The sequence below is a fragment of the Apiospora phragmitis genome, assembly GCF_038363925.1.
Source record: "Apiospora phragmitis strain CBS 135458 chromosome Unknown utg000007l:2111988.0-4706623.0:1.0-2598199.0, whole genome shotgun sequence".
Lineage (NCBI taxonomy): Eukaryota > Fungi > Ascomycota > Sordariomycetes > Amphisphaeriales > Apiosporaceae > Apiospora > Apiospora phragmitis.
In genome coordinates, this window is record NW_027117406.1 from 1,347,661 (window position 1) to 1,364,953 (window position 17,293).

General features: G+C 46.7%; 4 protein-coding genes across 4 annotated transcripts; 1 reads left to right on the forward strand and 3 right to left on the reverse strand.

Moving 5' to 3' along the window:
- Positions 1-1,530: 1,530 nt before the first annotated feature.
- On the reverse strand, positions 1,531-3,481 carry PG994_008030 (carboxypeptidase-like protein; the record flags this gene model as incomplete). Its single annotated transcript, XM_066859439.1, has 3 exons — positions 1,531-2,988; positions 3,053-3,222; positions 3,283-3,481. 3 exons carry the CDS (start codon positions 3,479-3,481, stop codon positions 1,531-1,533), a joined length of 1,827 nt encoding a protein of 608 aa, XP_066714926.1.
- Positions 3,482-4,674: 1,193 nt separating this feature from the next.
- PG994_008031 (uncharacterized protein) lies at positions 4,675-7,711 on the reverse strand (the record flags this gene model as incomplete). Its single annotated transcript, XM_066859440.1, has 2 exons — positions 4,675-7,627; positions 7,692-7,711. The coding sequence occupies 2 exons, from the start codon at positions 7,709-7,711 to the stop codon at positions 4,675-4,677; spliced, it is 2,973 nt and encodes a 990-aa protein (XP_066714927.1).
- Positions 7,712-9,461: 1,750 nt separating this feature from the next.
- Positions 9,462-10,707, reverse strand: PG994_008032 (uncharacterized protein; the record flags this gene model as incomplete). The annotated part of the gene is made up of 2 exons (XM_066859441.1): positions 9,462-10,154; positions 10,225-10,707. The coding sequence occupies 2 exons, from the start codon at positions 10,705-10,707 to the stop codon at positions 9,462-9,464; spliced, it is 1,176 nt and encodes a 391-aa protein (XP_066714928.1).
- A 1,514-nt stretch (positions 10,708-12,221) lies between these two features.
- On the forward strand, positions 12,222-13,411 carry PG994_008033 (FAD binding domain protein; the record flags this gene model as incomplete). The annotated part of the gene is made up of 5 exons (XM_066859442.1): positions 12,222-12,239; positions 12,332-12,474; positions 12,531-12,788; positions 12,866-13,077; positions 13,182-13,411. 5 exons carry the CDS (start codon positions 12,222-12,224, stop codon positions 13,409-13,411), a joined length of 861 nt encoding a protein of 286 aa, XP_066714929.1.
- Positions 13,412-17,293: the final 3,882 nt, after the last annotated feature.

Here is a 17,293-nt window from a genome sequence, read left to right on the forward strand (position 1 = left end):
TAAAAGAATTAAGAATAAATTATAATTATTTAAGGCGTCGGATTATATAATTACGCTATCCCTCTATATATTATATTTACCGAGAAAACGCACCTCTTTTTTTAATATAAAAATAACCTATTATTAAAGGATTAAATAATCGTAATTATTAAAAACGGCTAAACTATAAACGAAAAAAGCGAAGATTAAATTCGATATTTTAATAAATATATAAAGTTTTATACGAAAAATATTTATCGCTTATTAATTTTTAATAGCTATAAAAGCTATTACTTAATAACTTTTAAGCTTTATTATTATTATACTTTATATACTTTTTTATTTATTATATAAGCTTTAACCTTTTAATATTAGCTGTTTTTATACGTTAAAAAAGTTATACGAAAAAGAAATCGAGGGTTTTATATAAACGTATATTATTTATATTTTAAAAGAAGACTTTTTACTAGCGTTTATAAAAGCGTTCTAAGCGATTTTTACCGTTTTAAATATTTAAAAAAGTTTTTAAAAAGTAAGACTTATATTATATAATCCGGAATATATTATTTTATAATTAAATATAAAACTATATACGCCGACGCCTTCGGCGACCTTTTTTAACTTATTTATGCTTTAAAAATTAAAAACCTTAAATAATTTAATTAAAGCTTAATTTTAAACCGAATACGTAAGAAATCGAATCTCGCGGCATTATAATAACTCCTCGATATTAATTTTTATTAAACTTAATTAAATTACGAAAAGTATAATATAAGTTATATACCGGCTCGCTTTTTTAAAAAGTAAGGTAACTATATTACGAGTAATAAATAAGATACTTAGTCGGCGCCGCCGTAAACAAAAACGACTATAGGATAAAAAATCACTTTATATATAAGCTAAAAAAGATTTATAGTTTTAAAAAAATATTAATAAATAGTTATAAAACTAATCGCGAAAAAGGAGTAATTATATAAAAACGTTTAGAACGCGTTTATAACGCTATAAAATCTACGGAAAGCTCGGATATAATACTCGTACTTATTAAAATAATATAAAAGCGTTTAACGAAAATAATTTTAAATAGTTTTAATTAATTTTAAGCATAATAGTTAAATAAATTTATATTTTATTATAAAAAGTCTTAAAAAGTATTTAATTAAACCGTGGACTACGTTACGTTAATAAATATTAAGAGTATATATATTATTACGGTGCTATAAGCTAGTTATCACATGGCCGACCAGGCGCCCATTTACCCTTATTCATATACATGCAGCTATCGTATTACCAACTAGCTATCCCAGTGATGTATGTTGGTGGATACATCCACATAGTTCCTCACTTATGCTTGCTGGCGATCCTTGGCATTTTGCGATCAGCATGACTTGCGAAGATTCTAAGCCCGGGAGTCTCATCGGCCAATATAAGTTGGTATTAAGCTATATATATTCTTTTGGCGAATAAAGTAGGAATACTGTCGATCTTTGAACTAGGATTTGTCTATCTCAGACGTCACGCCATCCGTGACTGATTCGGGCCATATATCAATTAGAGAACCCATCCACACATCATGACAAACAGAATCGAAGCTCCCAAACAGGCGCTGCCAGCACCTGTCCAGCTGCCCACCGCAGCGCTCGTGGTGGTGCCCTTAGCATTCCCACCTGAACCTCCGCTTCCACCATTGCATGTCGAGGAAGCATTGCTGTTCCCACCAAGCCAAACCTGCGGGCCCGTACCAGCGCCCAGACTGTCTGCCGCCGGATGTTGCGTGGCGTTGGCGTCCGTGGTGAAGGGCACGAGCGACTGCAGGTTGGGCACGCGGCCCAGCAGCACCTCGAGCTGGCGGAACGCGACGCTGGGCTGGTTGGCGGGCACCATGTGGCCGCTGAAGGCGACGAGCGCGACCGTGAGCCCGCGCTCCGTGTGCGCCGTGCCGAGGACGCCCGCGCCTGCCGTCGTGCCCTTGTCTCCCGGCGAGTGGTACGGCACGTAGAGCGGCAGCTCGGGCTTGCTGTCGAACCCGCGCTTGCCGCCCCACGTCATGTTCTGCACCGCCAGCATCGTGCCATTAGCTATAAGCACCATGTCGAGCGCGCCGTGCACCAGCATCACGTTGTTGGTATGCTGAATCACGTTGGGGATCGCGAGCTGGTTCGACGGCAGCGAGTTGTCACCCTTGGGGAACACATTCGTGTCCGTGCACAACTGCCAGTTCTTGTTGAGTGGCGCGTGCAGGGCTTCCTTGACCGCCGTCTGGTTGAAGTAGATGATGGGCGCGCCGTTGGGGACGTAGTCGTACACTCCGCCCGTGGGGTCGTAAAGGAAAGGACACCCATTAGTGACTTGGTAGATGTTGAAGCACGGGTTAATTGCTGTTATGGCATCGTCGATGTCGTTGAGGATAGAGGCGCACCCTTTCTTTTCCACAGTAACATTGCCATTCATTGCGCCCGGCTGCGGCTGCGGCCCGGAAGCAGGATATACAAGGTACTTCTCCAGATAATCAGCATACCCACAGCTCTGGTGACGATCATGTATATCCTTGCTGAAGGTCTCATTAAAGGGGAAGAGACCAGGGAGCGAATCGGTAAAGGGCACAGCCGGCACATTCTCCGCTACAGAGTCTTCAGTATAGACGCCATCGTATATCAGCATTCCGCTGACGTTGAAGTATTCCTTGTCGTTCTGGTCCAGCATGCCGCTGGCGATGTAGGGACAATATGCCCCGGCATAGCTCTCGCCGGTGATGTAGACAGCATAGCCTTGCATCTTGAAGACGTCGACGAAGTTCCGCCAGAAGCCTCGGAACTGGTCGGCGACGTCAGTTTCGTTGTTGGCGGTAGGCATTCCAGTGCTGTATCCCGTTCCCACGGGCTGGTCAACCCAGACGACGTTGCTCAGACGGTGCCAGCTCCAGGGGTTCAACTGCGGGGCGAATGTGCCGGCCATCCATGTGACTGGGCCATTTTCGGAAAACAACCCATTCATCGAAGAGCAGCCAGGCTTTTTGATATGAGATGTTAGCTTACATGAAGCGCGGGAGCATGGGTCGGGCCAGGATACTTACGCCGCCGGTGAACCAGATCACGATCTCCTTCTTGACAGATGCATCGGCTGATGGGAAGAACCAAAAGAACAGCTCGGAGGCGTTGGATGAACCGATAGGAAGACTGCCTGCGTAGGATTCGCCAATGTCAAAAGTGATGTTTGGTAGCTTGCTGCCGTCCACGGCGAATTCTGAGGTTTCGGGTTAGCTTTCTAGGCATATCCCACGAGCTGTGAGCTGGTCGCACTCACTTGTTGAGTTGTCGTTGAGGAACTGGGAGCTGAGCTGTCTCTTGGTAATATCGTACGGGGTGGTTTCCAGCTTCATAGCTTCCATCCGTGCATCCATTCGCTTCTTGTACTCTGCCTGGCGCGTCAAATGCATGGGCTGATGGCTTGCGCCAGCCACCGCTGCCAAAGGCAGGGCAAATGCAAGCAGTGACAGCTTCATACTGCTGCTGGTCTGCGAACGGGTTTCTAATAAGAGAATGGTCTAATAAAAGAAGACTGCTGAGGAATCAAAGACGTCCTCAAACCATGCAATGAAATGGGTTGGTCATACGGAGGAAGGCCCTGATGGTTTTATTTGTGCAGCATCACCAACCCCTCACCAATTAGGTAGAAGGATGATCGACCGACCGGGGGAGCTTTTGAGACAAAACGGCGTGACGTCGACCATGGCAAGTGCTTATGCAGGACACCATCGCTACTGCAACTTTTGGCCGTCGAATGGCCTCGCTCCTTCCTGATCAGGCAACAGACGTTGCTCATGTACTGTATATGCACCATGGCTGCAGATCTCGGTAGGTATGCTGCTTTCATTTGACCGAGTCATCATTCTAGCCGATGCAACGGTCCCCGCAGACAAGGCCATTCAGCCATTCGTCTACATCCTCCAATGTAGCAAGATGACTCGGATTGAAGTTGCTCATCATTCGGCAAGGGCAAATGCTTGCTTTACCCGTATAACCTAGGTACTTCGTTTCACATCCTCAAAGTGCGTGCCGGCAGAAGGATGCCCACGCAAGGTACGGGTAATTCATTGAAACAAACATAACAAGCTCGGAACTCGGGCTACACGGGTAGTTGCGTCGATGTTCATGCGCCGACGTAAGGTTGCATCCGATTGCTTGTTGTGTTGTGATCGGCCAAGCTAATAAATTAGTGGGCTGGTGGGGAAAGCGGATGGCAGGGAAGCTACTCCGTCCAGGCACTGCTCCTGCCTCCAGCAAGTCCAGCCCAATGCTCGCTACCTAACCTAAGGCCTGCAGGATCACGAAACTTCTGAGGTAGGTACGCATACGTATTGTTATTTAATCCTCTAGATACATCGATATTCAAGTACAGTAATGTTCGACGCATTAAAGTGTGCCAAGTAGGTAGAAAAACGATTGGGAGGTGTTGCTCGACCATAAGCCGAATGAAGAAAGGAGAAACAGGAAAAAAAAAAGAAACAGAAAAAGAGCACAGGCGTCTGGTATCGCCATCTAAACTCTAAACTCGGAAGTCAAAGATGTGCCAGGCCCAAGCAAACCAAGAAGAAATTGAAGAATATGTTGCCAGAGTCAAGAAGGTGCCCAATTAAACCCCCAGCAGTCGGTCTCACTCACTCCACTCACACTCAGTCTCAACCCCCCTTTTTCTTCACATACCCGGACCCATGGTGGTCTGGACAGGCATCACCGCCGTCTCCGCCAACGGCAGCCGCGACGACGGCGTCGCGAGCGTCGTATGGTTAGAACCTTCACCGGACGGCACGGAAGCGATGTAGGGCTCCATGCTCATGCCGTCCATCCACACGGTGTTCTCTTTGGCCCCGTTGAGGTAGACATGCCACGCCGATATTGCGAACTGGCGGCGGGCGCCCACCTCGAACACGACGCCATACCGCGTCCACGACGCACCACCGTCGCCGCCGTTGTCGGCCCCGCGCTCCGCGACCACCGTCGCCACCGTCACGCCGTCTATCACCGCCTCCACGCGCGCCTGGTTGGCGATCGCGAACTTGAGGCTGAACGACAGGACGTAACGCTGCGGCGAGGGGTCCAGGCGGACCACAACGGGGTGGCGCAGCTCGAAGTCCCACCACTGCGCGCCCCAGTTGTCGCCGCCGTTCATGAGGTCGACGGCCAGCGAGCGGCATGACCCGTCGGACCCGGATCCCACGTCCGGCTGGGTGATGTAGTAGTCCGTCAGCAGGGGCTCGAAGGCGCCGACCTGCCAGGGGCTGAGGCCGCGCTCGAAACCGCCGTTGTCGATCATGGCGGTGTCCTGAGTGGGCGTGCAGGTCGGCGCGCTGGAGGTGGAGGAGGCGCCCGAATCACTTGGACCTCCTGAACTGTCGGAGCCACCGGAGGCGGAGGCGGTAGGTGTCGGATTTGCCACGGTGAGAATGGAAGAGCTGGAACTCAAGACGGTGAGGTAAGTGGGGTAGCTTGCACTGTCGGACGGCGATGACCCATCAGCACCAGTAGCACTGGCAGTAGCAGTTCCATCGCCCAATGAGAATGATGCACCATTATCACCACCGCCGCCGCCGCCAATACCAACACCAGGGCCCTGAGTGGGAATTACCGAGGTGATATTTCCAAAGTGGACCAATGTCGGGGTAGACGAGGTGGTGCATGTCGTGTCGGGCGAGCCGTCATCGGGAGGCGAACTTCTCGACGGCACCACCGAGGTCGAGAAGGTAGTGAGACTGCACGATGTATCGGAACCATCAGGGCCTGTTGGCGGCGGCAGGCTGTTGAGTACGGCCGAGGACGTGATGGACACCGTCTCGGTAACGGACGCCGTCACGCTCGAAGGAGTCAAGGCCGTGTCTGGTGGGGCCGAGGAGATGGGGTAGGAGGGCGCTGACGTGTTGTTCATGAAAGGCGGTGGGGAGCCGCTGATCAGAGTCTCGGTCAGAGTGGCGGTTGTACTCGACACCGATACTGATACTGATACTGATGCGGATGCGGATGCGGATGCGGATGCGGATGCCGACACTGAAACGGAAACGGAAACGCTGATGCTCGATGTGGGGACAGAGGCGGTATCGGGTGGTCCCTTGCTTCCCGAACCTGATGGCGAACCAAATGGCGGACCCGATGGCGGACCTGTTGGCGGACCTGACGGCGACCCCGGTGACGAGCTTGATGGCGAAGAAACAAGACCTGAATTCGGATAGGATGCAGTGGGGACAGGAACTGAGGCGACCCCGGAGGTCGACATGGGCACTGAAGCGGAATTGCCGTTGCTATTCGGAGTGCTTTGGCTCGGGATACTCGGTGGTTTCGCACTAGTGTCGGAGCCTACCGGGATAGATGCCGTCGCACTGGATCCAGGTCCCGGCGTAGTAAAGCTGGTGACGAGTGTAGTGAGAGTCGCCCACGAGCTGCTCGTGAAGGCAGTCTCCGATGTGACTGGAATGGTCACCAAGCTGGACTCGATCACCGAGCTGACAGAAACAGAGGCTGAGCCGAAGGGTGGAACACCGGTAGAAGCGGTGGAGAATACTATGTCCGTCGTCCCTGTCACGAACGTCACGGACGGCGACCCCAGAGACGCCCATGTTGAACACCCGGACGGTAAGCCCGCGCCCCCGGGCCCAAGTCCAGGCACCCAAGTACAATCCGTGATGGTGCTGACGATGTCGGTGGTTGTCGCGACCGTGTTGGTGAAGGTCGAGATGCTGCCGGGATGGGTGTTGCTTGCCGGAGGCACGGAGTCCGAACCGCCGGTGGGGGGAACGCCCCCGGAAGAGGAATCGACAATGATGGTGGCGGTAGTGGTGGGTGTCTCACTCGTCGAAGCCCCGCCCGGGGGAGGGCTTGACAAGGGCGGGCCCGTCAGGCTATACGTAAGGGCGCCGGTTGGAAGCGAAGGTGAAAGCGGAGGTCCGGTCAATGACCCAGTTGCGCTGTCGCTCAACGGGGGTCCCCCAGAGGGGCCTGATAAGACCGGGCCCGTCTGGCTGAACGTACCAGTGATCGTTGTAAGTGAGGGTTCGGTCAGCGTTGCGGTCACGGTGTCACTCAAGGGCGGTCCTCCAGAGGAAGCTGATAGGACCGGGCTTGTTTGACTCTCCGTAACAGTGTCGGTTGTAAGCGAAGGTCCGGTCAGTGTTGCAGTTACGGTATCACTATTTGGTGGCCCTCCACTGCTTGGCGGCCCCCCACTATTCGGTGGTCCTCCACTACTCGGTGGCCCACCTCCTGGGGACGAGCTTGACAAGCCCGGGCCCGTCGGGCTAGACGTAGCTGGAACGGACACGGTTGTGAGCGAAGGCTCGGTCAATGTTGCCGTTACGGTAGGAGGGTGCGAGCTGATGTCACCACCAGGAGGGAAGTCAGGCGGCGCGGATGCGCTGTAGCCGGGGGTGGTCCCGCCGCCGTTCGAGGCGGGCGGGCCCCCGGTGGTCTGTGAGATCACCGAGTCCCACCATGAAGGCGACGATGAAGCTGCCGTGGACGAGGAACTTTCTGGGTGAGACCCGTTCCCCAGTGTGCCTGTGGCGGTGGCTGAGCTCGCGGTCGGAGTGATGGACGTGAGTTCGGTCACTGTTCCTGGAATGGGAGGTGGCCCGGAAATCTTGTGGCCGTAAGAGTAGTGACTGTAAAGTTGGATCGATATTAGCTCTGATGTGATCGAATCGTTGCGAGTTCCCTCAAACCAACATCGCTATCTCCACCACCATAACACCAACAACAAGTATAGAACAGGGGTTGAAACATACACTTGCCGATCCAGGACCTTGTTGGAGCCACCCATACAACTATATTTTGGATATATGTTAGTAACCAACGGGCCTGAGAGGGAATCCAAGGGGATACTGACTTGCTTCCATCACAGTTAGCTTGTCCACCAACCGCGAATAACAAGAATGGTACACCCAAGGAGACTCGGCTAAGGAGTGACATGGTTGGGAATTCAGGAAATGCCAGCCTCAAGAGAATTGCGAGTAAAGAAAGAATGTGGCTTGAGTTGTGAATCCCAATGAGAGAAGTGTAAAGGTATCCAATCTTTATACAGACGAGAACTCATTGCGTCCGGGCCGTAGGACCTTCTCGAAGAAGCCTCCAGTATGCCAAGAACTATAGGAGTCAAAGGTGCAGCTGAAGGTTACAGAGCAGAACCAATTAATTATGAGGTCGGTAACACAAAAAGAGGAGTGTATAATAACCTTCGGGGTCCCAGACACGTGTAAAAGTCCGAACCCACAGCTGAGGCCAGATCTAGAATCTTTCGAACTTTGGTGTTTTCTGTATCAATGCCCGTTCGGGGCCGAAGCAGCGCCGTGTTGTCCTGACAGTTGTACTACCAGCTTCTCGAGACCTTGAAGGCAGAGACGAATAAAGACACAATACCCTTGAACATTCTCCATCGGGCAGTATAGCAATAAGATGAGAATCCATCACGATACTTCTCGATTTCTATCCACACAACATTCAGGTGAAGATGCGTCGTAAACTGAAACTCGGCTACTTTTCAGACGTGAGACCACAACGACGTTGTATACAAACTCACAATCAGTTCATGGTTGGTTCTTACATATTGTCCATCGCTGAGATATTTCCGAGGTGTATCACCGGTCAATGGTCCGGAATCTTACAAGGTTTTACTTGACCATGCCTCGCCTGCTTGCCTAGAACTGACCAAACGCTTGTCTACCAAAGTCCTTTGTGAGCAGCACTATGACAAGAGATCGTAAAGGTGCATGTGTAAGTTAAAACAATCTGCCTCTGAGGGTGTGATACGTTTCCAGAGCTACCAATGGTCAGTATACGCAATAATAGCACCTACAAAGTCAGTAATCTCCTCACCCCGCTCTTTATCTGCTCATTAAACTTGGGTCCTCCAAACCTACCCGATTCTCTAATGTCTGAAGAGGCCTTGGAACTTCAAGCTAGTGTCCCCATCTACAGGTTCGCTTAAACCAGTTCCGCAATGCCCGATGATGATCCAGCTGAGCTAGAATATATGGTGTGTTTTGGACACAGAGACCGATTCAGAATCTAGATCGATCCAATTAGCTGTCTCGGCGTTACACAACAGCAGAGTCACTTTTGTACTACAAATTCCCTCATGCAACACTCAGCTGAACGAAAGCAGGTACCAGCCCTTGAACCACGTGAGTGGCTCTTCAAAACTGACTGGGATGCTGCTCCTTTTCCTCTTTTTACTTTGCCACACTTCAGGTACCCGTCTTTGACACCGTGCAGCATGTTCATGCATGCAATATTGACTGCATGCCGGCATACCTAAGCAGGCTAACTGACGTAGCACGAAGACCCAAGTAAGCGAAGCAATAATCGAGTTTGACCCATCTTGCCAGGCTTGAAATAGGCAGAGAGCCCGGTTGTCCACGTCCCAGCTTAATATGGGAGTACGCATTGGAGTCTCAATCAATATATTACAGCTCACGCCACCTCTGCTTATTCTTTCGGTCACCACATGGCCTCGCCCTTGTCGGGCAACTGATCGACAACGTCGGCAGCCGTACCCCCCTCTGTCAACACGTTTAGATTCATGCGCACGCTCCAGCGCACATATGGCGTGCCGACCTTGGTGACGTAGCCACCCCCTTGGCCGCGGATGTCGGAGGCCCCTTTTTTCGCGAAGTAGTGGCCAAAGATGGGAGGCTGCACGGTCAAGCAGGTTGGATGTTGCCGCGATATTCTCCTTCGATTGCTTCCATCTCTTCTTCTTTCGTTGCTACTCGTCTCGTTGTCGACCCCATCAGTGGTACCACTAGTCCCCCCAGCAGGGGGTTTATCGTTATCGTCATTCTTGATGTTTTCGTCCTGCGTTTTCCCGCCCACGTATCCGCCGGCGCACCAGCTCCCCAACATCAAATCCCACTGGCTCGAGAAGTCCTCGAGCCCGAACTGCCACAGCAACTTCCGCGCCCCGCGCTGGCTGACCGCGTACGCCAGCGTGCACGCGGTGCCCGGCGAGGTCGTGGCGTGCACCACCCGGGTGTGCGGCGGATAAAGCTCGCCGAGGGCATCGTGGGATGCGAAGGGGTGTGGTTTGAGATGACGCGGTGCCGGCACCGTGGGGTCGTCCGGGACCACGACCCGAAGCGGCGGCGGTGGGAGCGAGGTCCCGGCGTTCGGGAATTCGGTGCCGCAGTGTTGCTAACCAAAGGACGTCCCATCCTTCACCGTAGGGGCGTTCCGAGGAAGCAGGTGCGCTTATCGGGGATACATGATCAAGGAGGACCGAATAACGTTCCACATCTTCGCGACCGACCGCTCCGGTGCTTCCTCTGGCTTCGGCGCCGCTTCTTCTCGGTCGATATGTGACCAAGGGATCTGCCTCGCTCAATCCAACAAGGGGTTTCGACTTCATATCGCTCGTTGTCCGGAGCCACGCATTGGAGGCTGCACCAAACGTCTGTAGCTGGCTCTTGATCCGCAGGTCCCAATCCACATCGTCCTCCATGATCAGGGCACTGGGCAGGCCCTCCTCCACGACTTTGCGCAGCGCGTTCATGTGGGCCCGCCACGAGCCCCTGACGGCCGTGTCCGAGCTCTTGTGCTTCGGTCGGTCGCCGGGGGGAAGCACGCGCTCCTCAACCGTGTCCCCGTCCACGCCGTCTACCCACTCGAAGGTGAGGTTGCTGACGGCGGCGGCCAGCACCATGGCGTCGCGGCGATCGGTTCGTGCCGGGCGACTGATGAGGAGCATCTTGGAGAACTGCAAATATCGGAGCGTTAATGTCTTTCTTTCTGTCTCTCTCGCTCCTCAGCTGACAGAAATGCCTGCTGTTTTGATGCTCTGTAACCCAGCCACACTCACCCCGGCTGTCCCATTAGAAAATGGCACGGAGGCGCGCCTCAATGGCCCCGTGTGTAACAAGTGAGAGAACTTTCTCGGCCAGTACAGATAGATGAGTGGCAGAATCAGGAGGCTTCCCCAGAGTAACCGGAACTTCTGAATTATGATGGCCATTGCGTGCGATGGCCTTCTTAAATCATGTGAATTAACAGTGGCGGGTGCCCAGTAGATTTCTTTTGGCGCTCTGATTATTTTGGGTGTCATATTCCCCTAGGTATATAGGCTAAAAGGGAAATGAAACTAGATGTTTGGTTACTTGGCGATATGCAGATCCTTGGGCCACATATCCGATTGGCTTGCCTTTAGCCTCTTGACTGCGACCCTTTGAGTACCATTGTTGTGACCTCCTCCATAATATCACATCTAGGCTTTCAAGTAACGGCTTCTATTCATAGTCTAGGCAGACAATCATCGAGTCGTATAAAAAACCCCGTTTAGCTAATAGGATACATACTCTAGTACTCACTCAGTTATATTTATCCATTAATAATTGAACAACCCCTACTTCATATGCGTCTCTTACTTAGTATCTTTATCGATTTGAAAAAAACCCGAGTCTGGGAAATCGAGTATGTAAGACCGCTAGGCATACCAGAGTACTAGGCGCACCTGGGAACACTAATAAGACACACACCCATGTAATAATGTTAACAGAAAATCTATGTTGATCAGGAACTATACAATGTCCCTGCTCGAATCTTCGGACCTTCTCGCTATTCCACAAATCTTGAAATGCATGAGATACGATAGACTGTCTGGCTATGAAGACCGCAAGCCGGTTATCAAAGCCCACAATGCTTACTTGTAGGTCATCACTACTGTTAGACCATGTCAAGGCCTGCGGATGCGGACCTGCGGAAAGTTTCAGGCGTAGCGGTTTTGATGGCAGCACTAAGGGGTTCATATATGGAGATAGGTTTGGTTCCTATTAGCTCTATTGGTATTTTACTTTGTTCCATTCAATAGCTTTCATTCGATAGTGTCTACTACGTAATTCCCGTGTGAGGTTAAGTTCGATCCCCATTGGCGCTATTGGTATCTTAATTTGTTCCATTTGTACCAACATCAGCGAGGAAGCCCGCTAGATGACAACCCAATTGGGCTCCATTCGACAACCACCCTGACTACTTATCCATCCTGGTTCCCAATCGTATCAGAGCTAAAGCATGCGCCACCAGTCCGCTGTCTAACTATTGCTATCCTGCCGGCACATTACCTCCTCGTCGCGCTGCATGTCCTGGTAAGTTTATAGGAAGAGCCCAGGTAACCTCCTGGCTACTAATTATCAAGAAATCGGAGGTCTGTTCATCCAGTGAAACCTGTTTGTAGTTCGTTATTGTGCTCGATCCTGCATTCCTAGAACGATGGCGTTGGCATCTTGTGTAAGTCCTGGTTTGGCCCCTCCCCTGCCACGCAAAAACGGCGCATTTTACACCTTGGTGGCTAACGCGGGGCACAATGCTCGGAAAACCAGTGTGACGCTCTGTCGAGCGCGCTGGCTGGGAACGTCTTCCTCCCCAACACCGCCGACTACGCCTCTGCGAACAACAAGCGGTGGTCGTTCACCTCGGTCCTGAGCCCCAGCTGCGTGGTGGCCCCCGCCACCACGCAGGACAGGTGCTCAATGCTTTCACCGACTCGACGACCAGCGCGTTATTGAAGGTTTTGACTAGATACACCAAGGCCAACAACAAGGACCAGAGCGCGGGAATGCAGACCATATTCAAGCTCGGCAGCGATGGGAATGACCAGGCAGAGGCGCTGTATGGGCACCACCTGGGCCTGACGTCTATGGCCCCCGTCCCCATCTTGTCTCCGGCGATCTTTAATGAGTTGCTGATGATCCAGCCACAAACCATAGCAATAGCTGCACCTCTGCCCATCAACGTGTTGTCCGGAGTTCCCCAAGCGGCCCAAGCAGATGGCTATAGGTGAGCCCAGGCCCCATTCCATACATTCGCCACCCCTTTCGACCATCACGGATTCTTCCTAATCGAAACACCGACAGAGATGGACTGGCTACCATCACCTTCCAGAACGATCAAAACACCATCAATGCAGTGCATAGCGTGACCCAAGGCATCTGCAGCCAGGTGGCCGACATACCCAACCTAGACTGTTTCTGGAGCTACGTGCCTCTGCCAGACGCCGTCACGGCCAACAGCCTGAAGAGGGGCAGAAACTTGTTGGGTCTGGAAAAGAAGCGTATTGATCGCATGGGTACGTAAACGAGCCCAACCGCTAGAAATTCCTTTCCGCTTCACGTCCTTTCGAGCATTTATAGCCAAGACATGTCACTGATTGGATGTCTGAAACTACATTAGTCGTCTTCTTTTCCCCGCGGTGGCAAGATGCCCTGTACGACGACCGCATGGCCAACGTTAGCAAGGCTTGGTACAGCCAAGCCAAGGCGGCCACGGTAGCCCAAGGGACGGCGGACGATTTCCTCTATCTAAACTTTGCCGGCGGGTTCCAGGACCCCATCAGCAGCTACGGTGCCGATAACTTAGCCTTTCTCCGGCGCGGTGCATTTTTGACGACAAGACCGAAATAGATTCCAGAGTTTCTGTGGAGGAGTTTGTGGAAGAGGCCAAGGAGAGGGAAGACAGCGAGATCATCGCGATTATTCAATCTTGGGCACGGCGTCGGGCCAGGGGGGGTCAAGTTCACAATGCGACATCCTCGTCCCAGTCAAGGCAAGTGTGGAAATTTTGGACATCATGACTTGAACACGGCCATGAACCAATCGTGCTAATAGCCAGAGACATTTTACAAAGTGGATTGCAAGATCATCCATCAGACAATGATGGCTAAGACATTTATCACATGTTTGTTCGTTAGAGCCGGAATACGGAGGTGGCTTGACTTTATTACTACTAAGCCAGCTAACGGTGCTACGGTCACCCCATGCAACGGCGACCCCTAAATTTAGATAGCCCCTGACAGCACTATATATAAATCAGTATATAAACTAGTTAGCTTTTGATTTATAATTAATTAAATAATACTATCTTTTTTTTCTTTTTTTTTTAATAGGCCGTAAACTTAACGAGTTAGCACTGTAACGCGCGATTTAAGATATTATAAATAGCTCGTTAATAAAATAAGCCGCCGAGAAGTATAATATCCCTAGAATAATTCTAAAGGCTCGGATTTACGGCCGTAAAACTATAAAATAATAGAATAAGTCCTTCTAGGCTTTAATAATAGCGGAAGAGTTTTAAATTATATTTTTTAAATATTTGCTTAACGGATTTTTTAAATTAAGGGGATTAATATAATATTTAATAAGCACTAGGTTAAAAGATTTATTACTCGCTATTTATTTATCGGTATTATTTTTTTTAAAAGGATAGATTTTTTAAGGCTTAACGTAACTTTCGTAGAGAAAATTATCGAGTTTTTCGAGCGGCTTAATAATCTTATTTTAAAATCGATCCCTTCGGAGTTTCGGTTTAACGTCGACGAGATCGGTAACTAGCTCGGCTATAAAACGAATATAATAATTATTAGACCTGTTAGAATAAAGAGAATACTAGTTACAGACTCTTTTAACTGAGAATAAGCTTCTACGGTTAAATATAATAACGTTTTAAGCCGAGTTTTACCTCCTTTTATTATATTTAAAGTTTAATAAGTCTAATAGTAATAATTTCTAGAGGAAGAGGACTCGTTAACGAATATTATAAAGGATTAAGTCTTTACGGCATCCCTTAAAGGCTAGACTAATAAAGAGCTAGCCCTGGTATAATTAAATGAGATTTTTATCCTTTATATAAAGCTTAAAAACGAGGACTAATAGCGGTTTATTATCTTAGATAGCCACGTTAGCTATGTAAGCGAGGACTTTATTATAACGTGCTTAAAATATAAGATATAGCTTCTCTTCTTTCCGGTATACTCGTCGCACTTATTATAACCCTTAAATTTTAATCCCTTTAATATATTAAAAGATATTTATTACCGGAAAATAATTCTATACTATATAAGTGTAACGAACGCTATCTAGGTTTTAAAAGAAACCTAGTAAGACGTACTAGGGTTTATATTAATAATACGAGAGAGTATCTAAACGTGCGATAGAAGTCGCTCCTATTAATATAATGGGTAATAGCTCGTAAAAATAAGGGTAACTAAGGTGTATAGATTTTAAAGGTATTTATAATAGAGTTATTAAGGTTGTTTACTTTATTAATAAGTTAAGATTAATATTTAAATTAATTATTAAAGTAGAGAGTATTTATATATAAGATATATAAAAACACGTTTATTGTTATATATTTAATCCTTCCTTTACTGATCCGTTAGATCGCCCGTTAACTCACGGTGATCCTATTATTAGCTCACGGTGATCCTGTTATTAGCTCACGGTGATCCTGTTGTTGGCTCACGGTGATCCATCCTTGGATCACAGTGATCCATTTTAATGGCTTACTTGGAGCGTCGTAATCCCGTAGCCTCTAGCTTATATAATACCTCCTTAGTTGCTTTCTCGGGTCGGGTCTATTTTTTTCGTTATTTAAAATATTTTCGTAGTTAAGGTTACGTATTTTTATAATATAAATAGGTTTATATTAATATAATTAATAGTGTAGTTAATAGTTATAATATTATAACTTAGTCGAGGTATTATAAACTCGTTTTAATAAGTAGAGTTTTAACCGTATAATTAAGTCGGGTTATAATATTATCCTCTTTTTTTTTAATTACTTTATCTTTAAAGTATTAATTTTATAAATATTTTAATTATTCGTAACGCTAAGTTATAATAGGTTTTCTTTTTTTATTATCTTTTATTATAATATTTATTTATTATAAATAGTCGTATTAAAAAATCTCGGTCTAAAAAAACCGTTGCGCGTTTAGCTCTTATTATTAACGTAGAATCCACGAGTAATTTAATTAATATACTTTATACTCGTTATTTTCGCTAGAACTTAGCTTATTATATAAACGAGAAATTGTTCCGCTGCTCGGAATATATTCGGGTTAGTCACTTTTATAATAGCACCTTTATTACGTCGGCCTTAACGAAGCTAGCCGCTTAGTAGAAGAAATTAAAGGCGGAGGAGTCGGATATAAAAGAGGCCTTGTTCCTGTTATAAACGCAGCTATCCACCGCCTTAGGTCGTTTAGCCCGCTTTCGTCGTATAAAGAAGGTTATAATAGAAAAGCGTTCGAAAACGTTTTATCGAGGGATATAAAAGCTAAATAAAAAGGATAATATTTTTCTTTAATTATTAATTAAGAGAATTTCGTTTTAAGTAATTTACGTTCTTTAAATATTTCCGGGATATTAATTAGTCGTTTTTTAGTTTAATAAATTTTTTAAAGCTTAGCCCGTTAATTTTCGTAAAAGGGAGCTCTTTTTTAAACCTTTAGAGTTCTTTCGTAACGTTTATTAAATACTTTTTAAGTTTTTAAGTATTATTTTTTAATAAATAACTTTTTTATTAAACGAGGTATTAAAAGCTTCGTTTTTTCTTTTTTTTATTAATAATTTCGTTTATTTCGTACTCGTATTAATCTGTTTTAACATTTAATTATATATTAATTAAAGTTTTTTTAACCGCTAGCTTAAGTAATAAAATATAAAATATAAGGTATATCCGTATTATTTTAAGTAGTAATAATCGGTAATTAGTTTTTAAAATAATTTCTACGATTTCGAATAGTTTTATTTTTTTGAAGTCTAGTTTATCGCTTAGTCGCTTTATTTTAATATTTCGTTATAAGAGGTAAACTTTTTCTCCCCTTTTTAAAAATTAATCCCTTTAACCTTATTTAATCGGCGTATCCTTTTATTCGTTATTAAAAAAAGTGAGGTCTTATTATAATATAATTTAAAGTTCTTTTAGTTTTTCGATTTATATAGTCGTAATTAGTGCTAGCTCTTTTTCTAGGGGTTTCTTAATAACCTCCGGGTTATACCTGTAATTCGTTCGGAATAATAAAATGTATATAGCTTCGTTATTTACGTTATTATAAGCGAATTAAGCTATAAATAATAATTATACTTAATTATTTTATTCGTAATTAATATAATAGCGTAGGTATTATTTTAAGGTTTAGTTTATCCGTTCGGTTTATTTATTTATTTAAGGGTAATAAGCTATAAATAGTTTATATTTAATATTAAGTTATATTATAAGCGATTTTTAGAATTTAGTGGTAAATAGTTTATTTTTATTAGAAATAATCGTTTCGGATAGCCTGTACTAGCTAATAATTATTCGAAAAATATGTATACTAGGTCGTTAATATCGCTAAATTCCTTATACGGTAAGAAGTAGGTATACTTCGTGAATTTATCCGTAATTATTAAAATATTATCGTAATCGATCTTAATTAAAGGTTTTATTAATAAGGGCAGCTTAATAATAAAATTAAGTATAATAGTTTTTTGTACTTTATTTAATAATAAGATCGGCTGTAG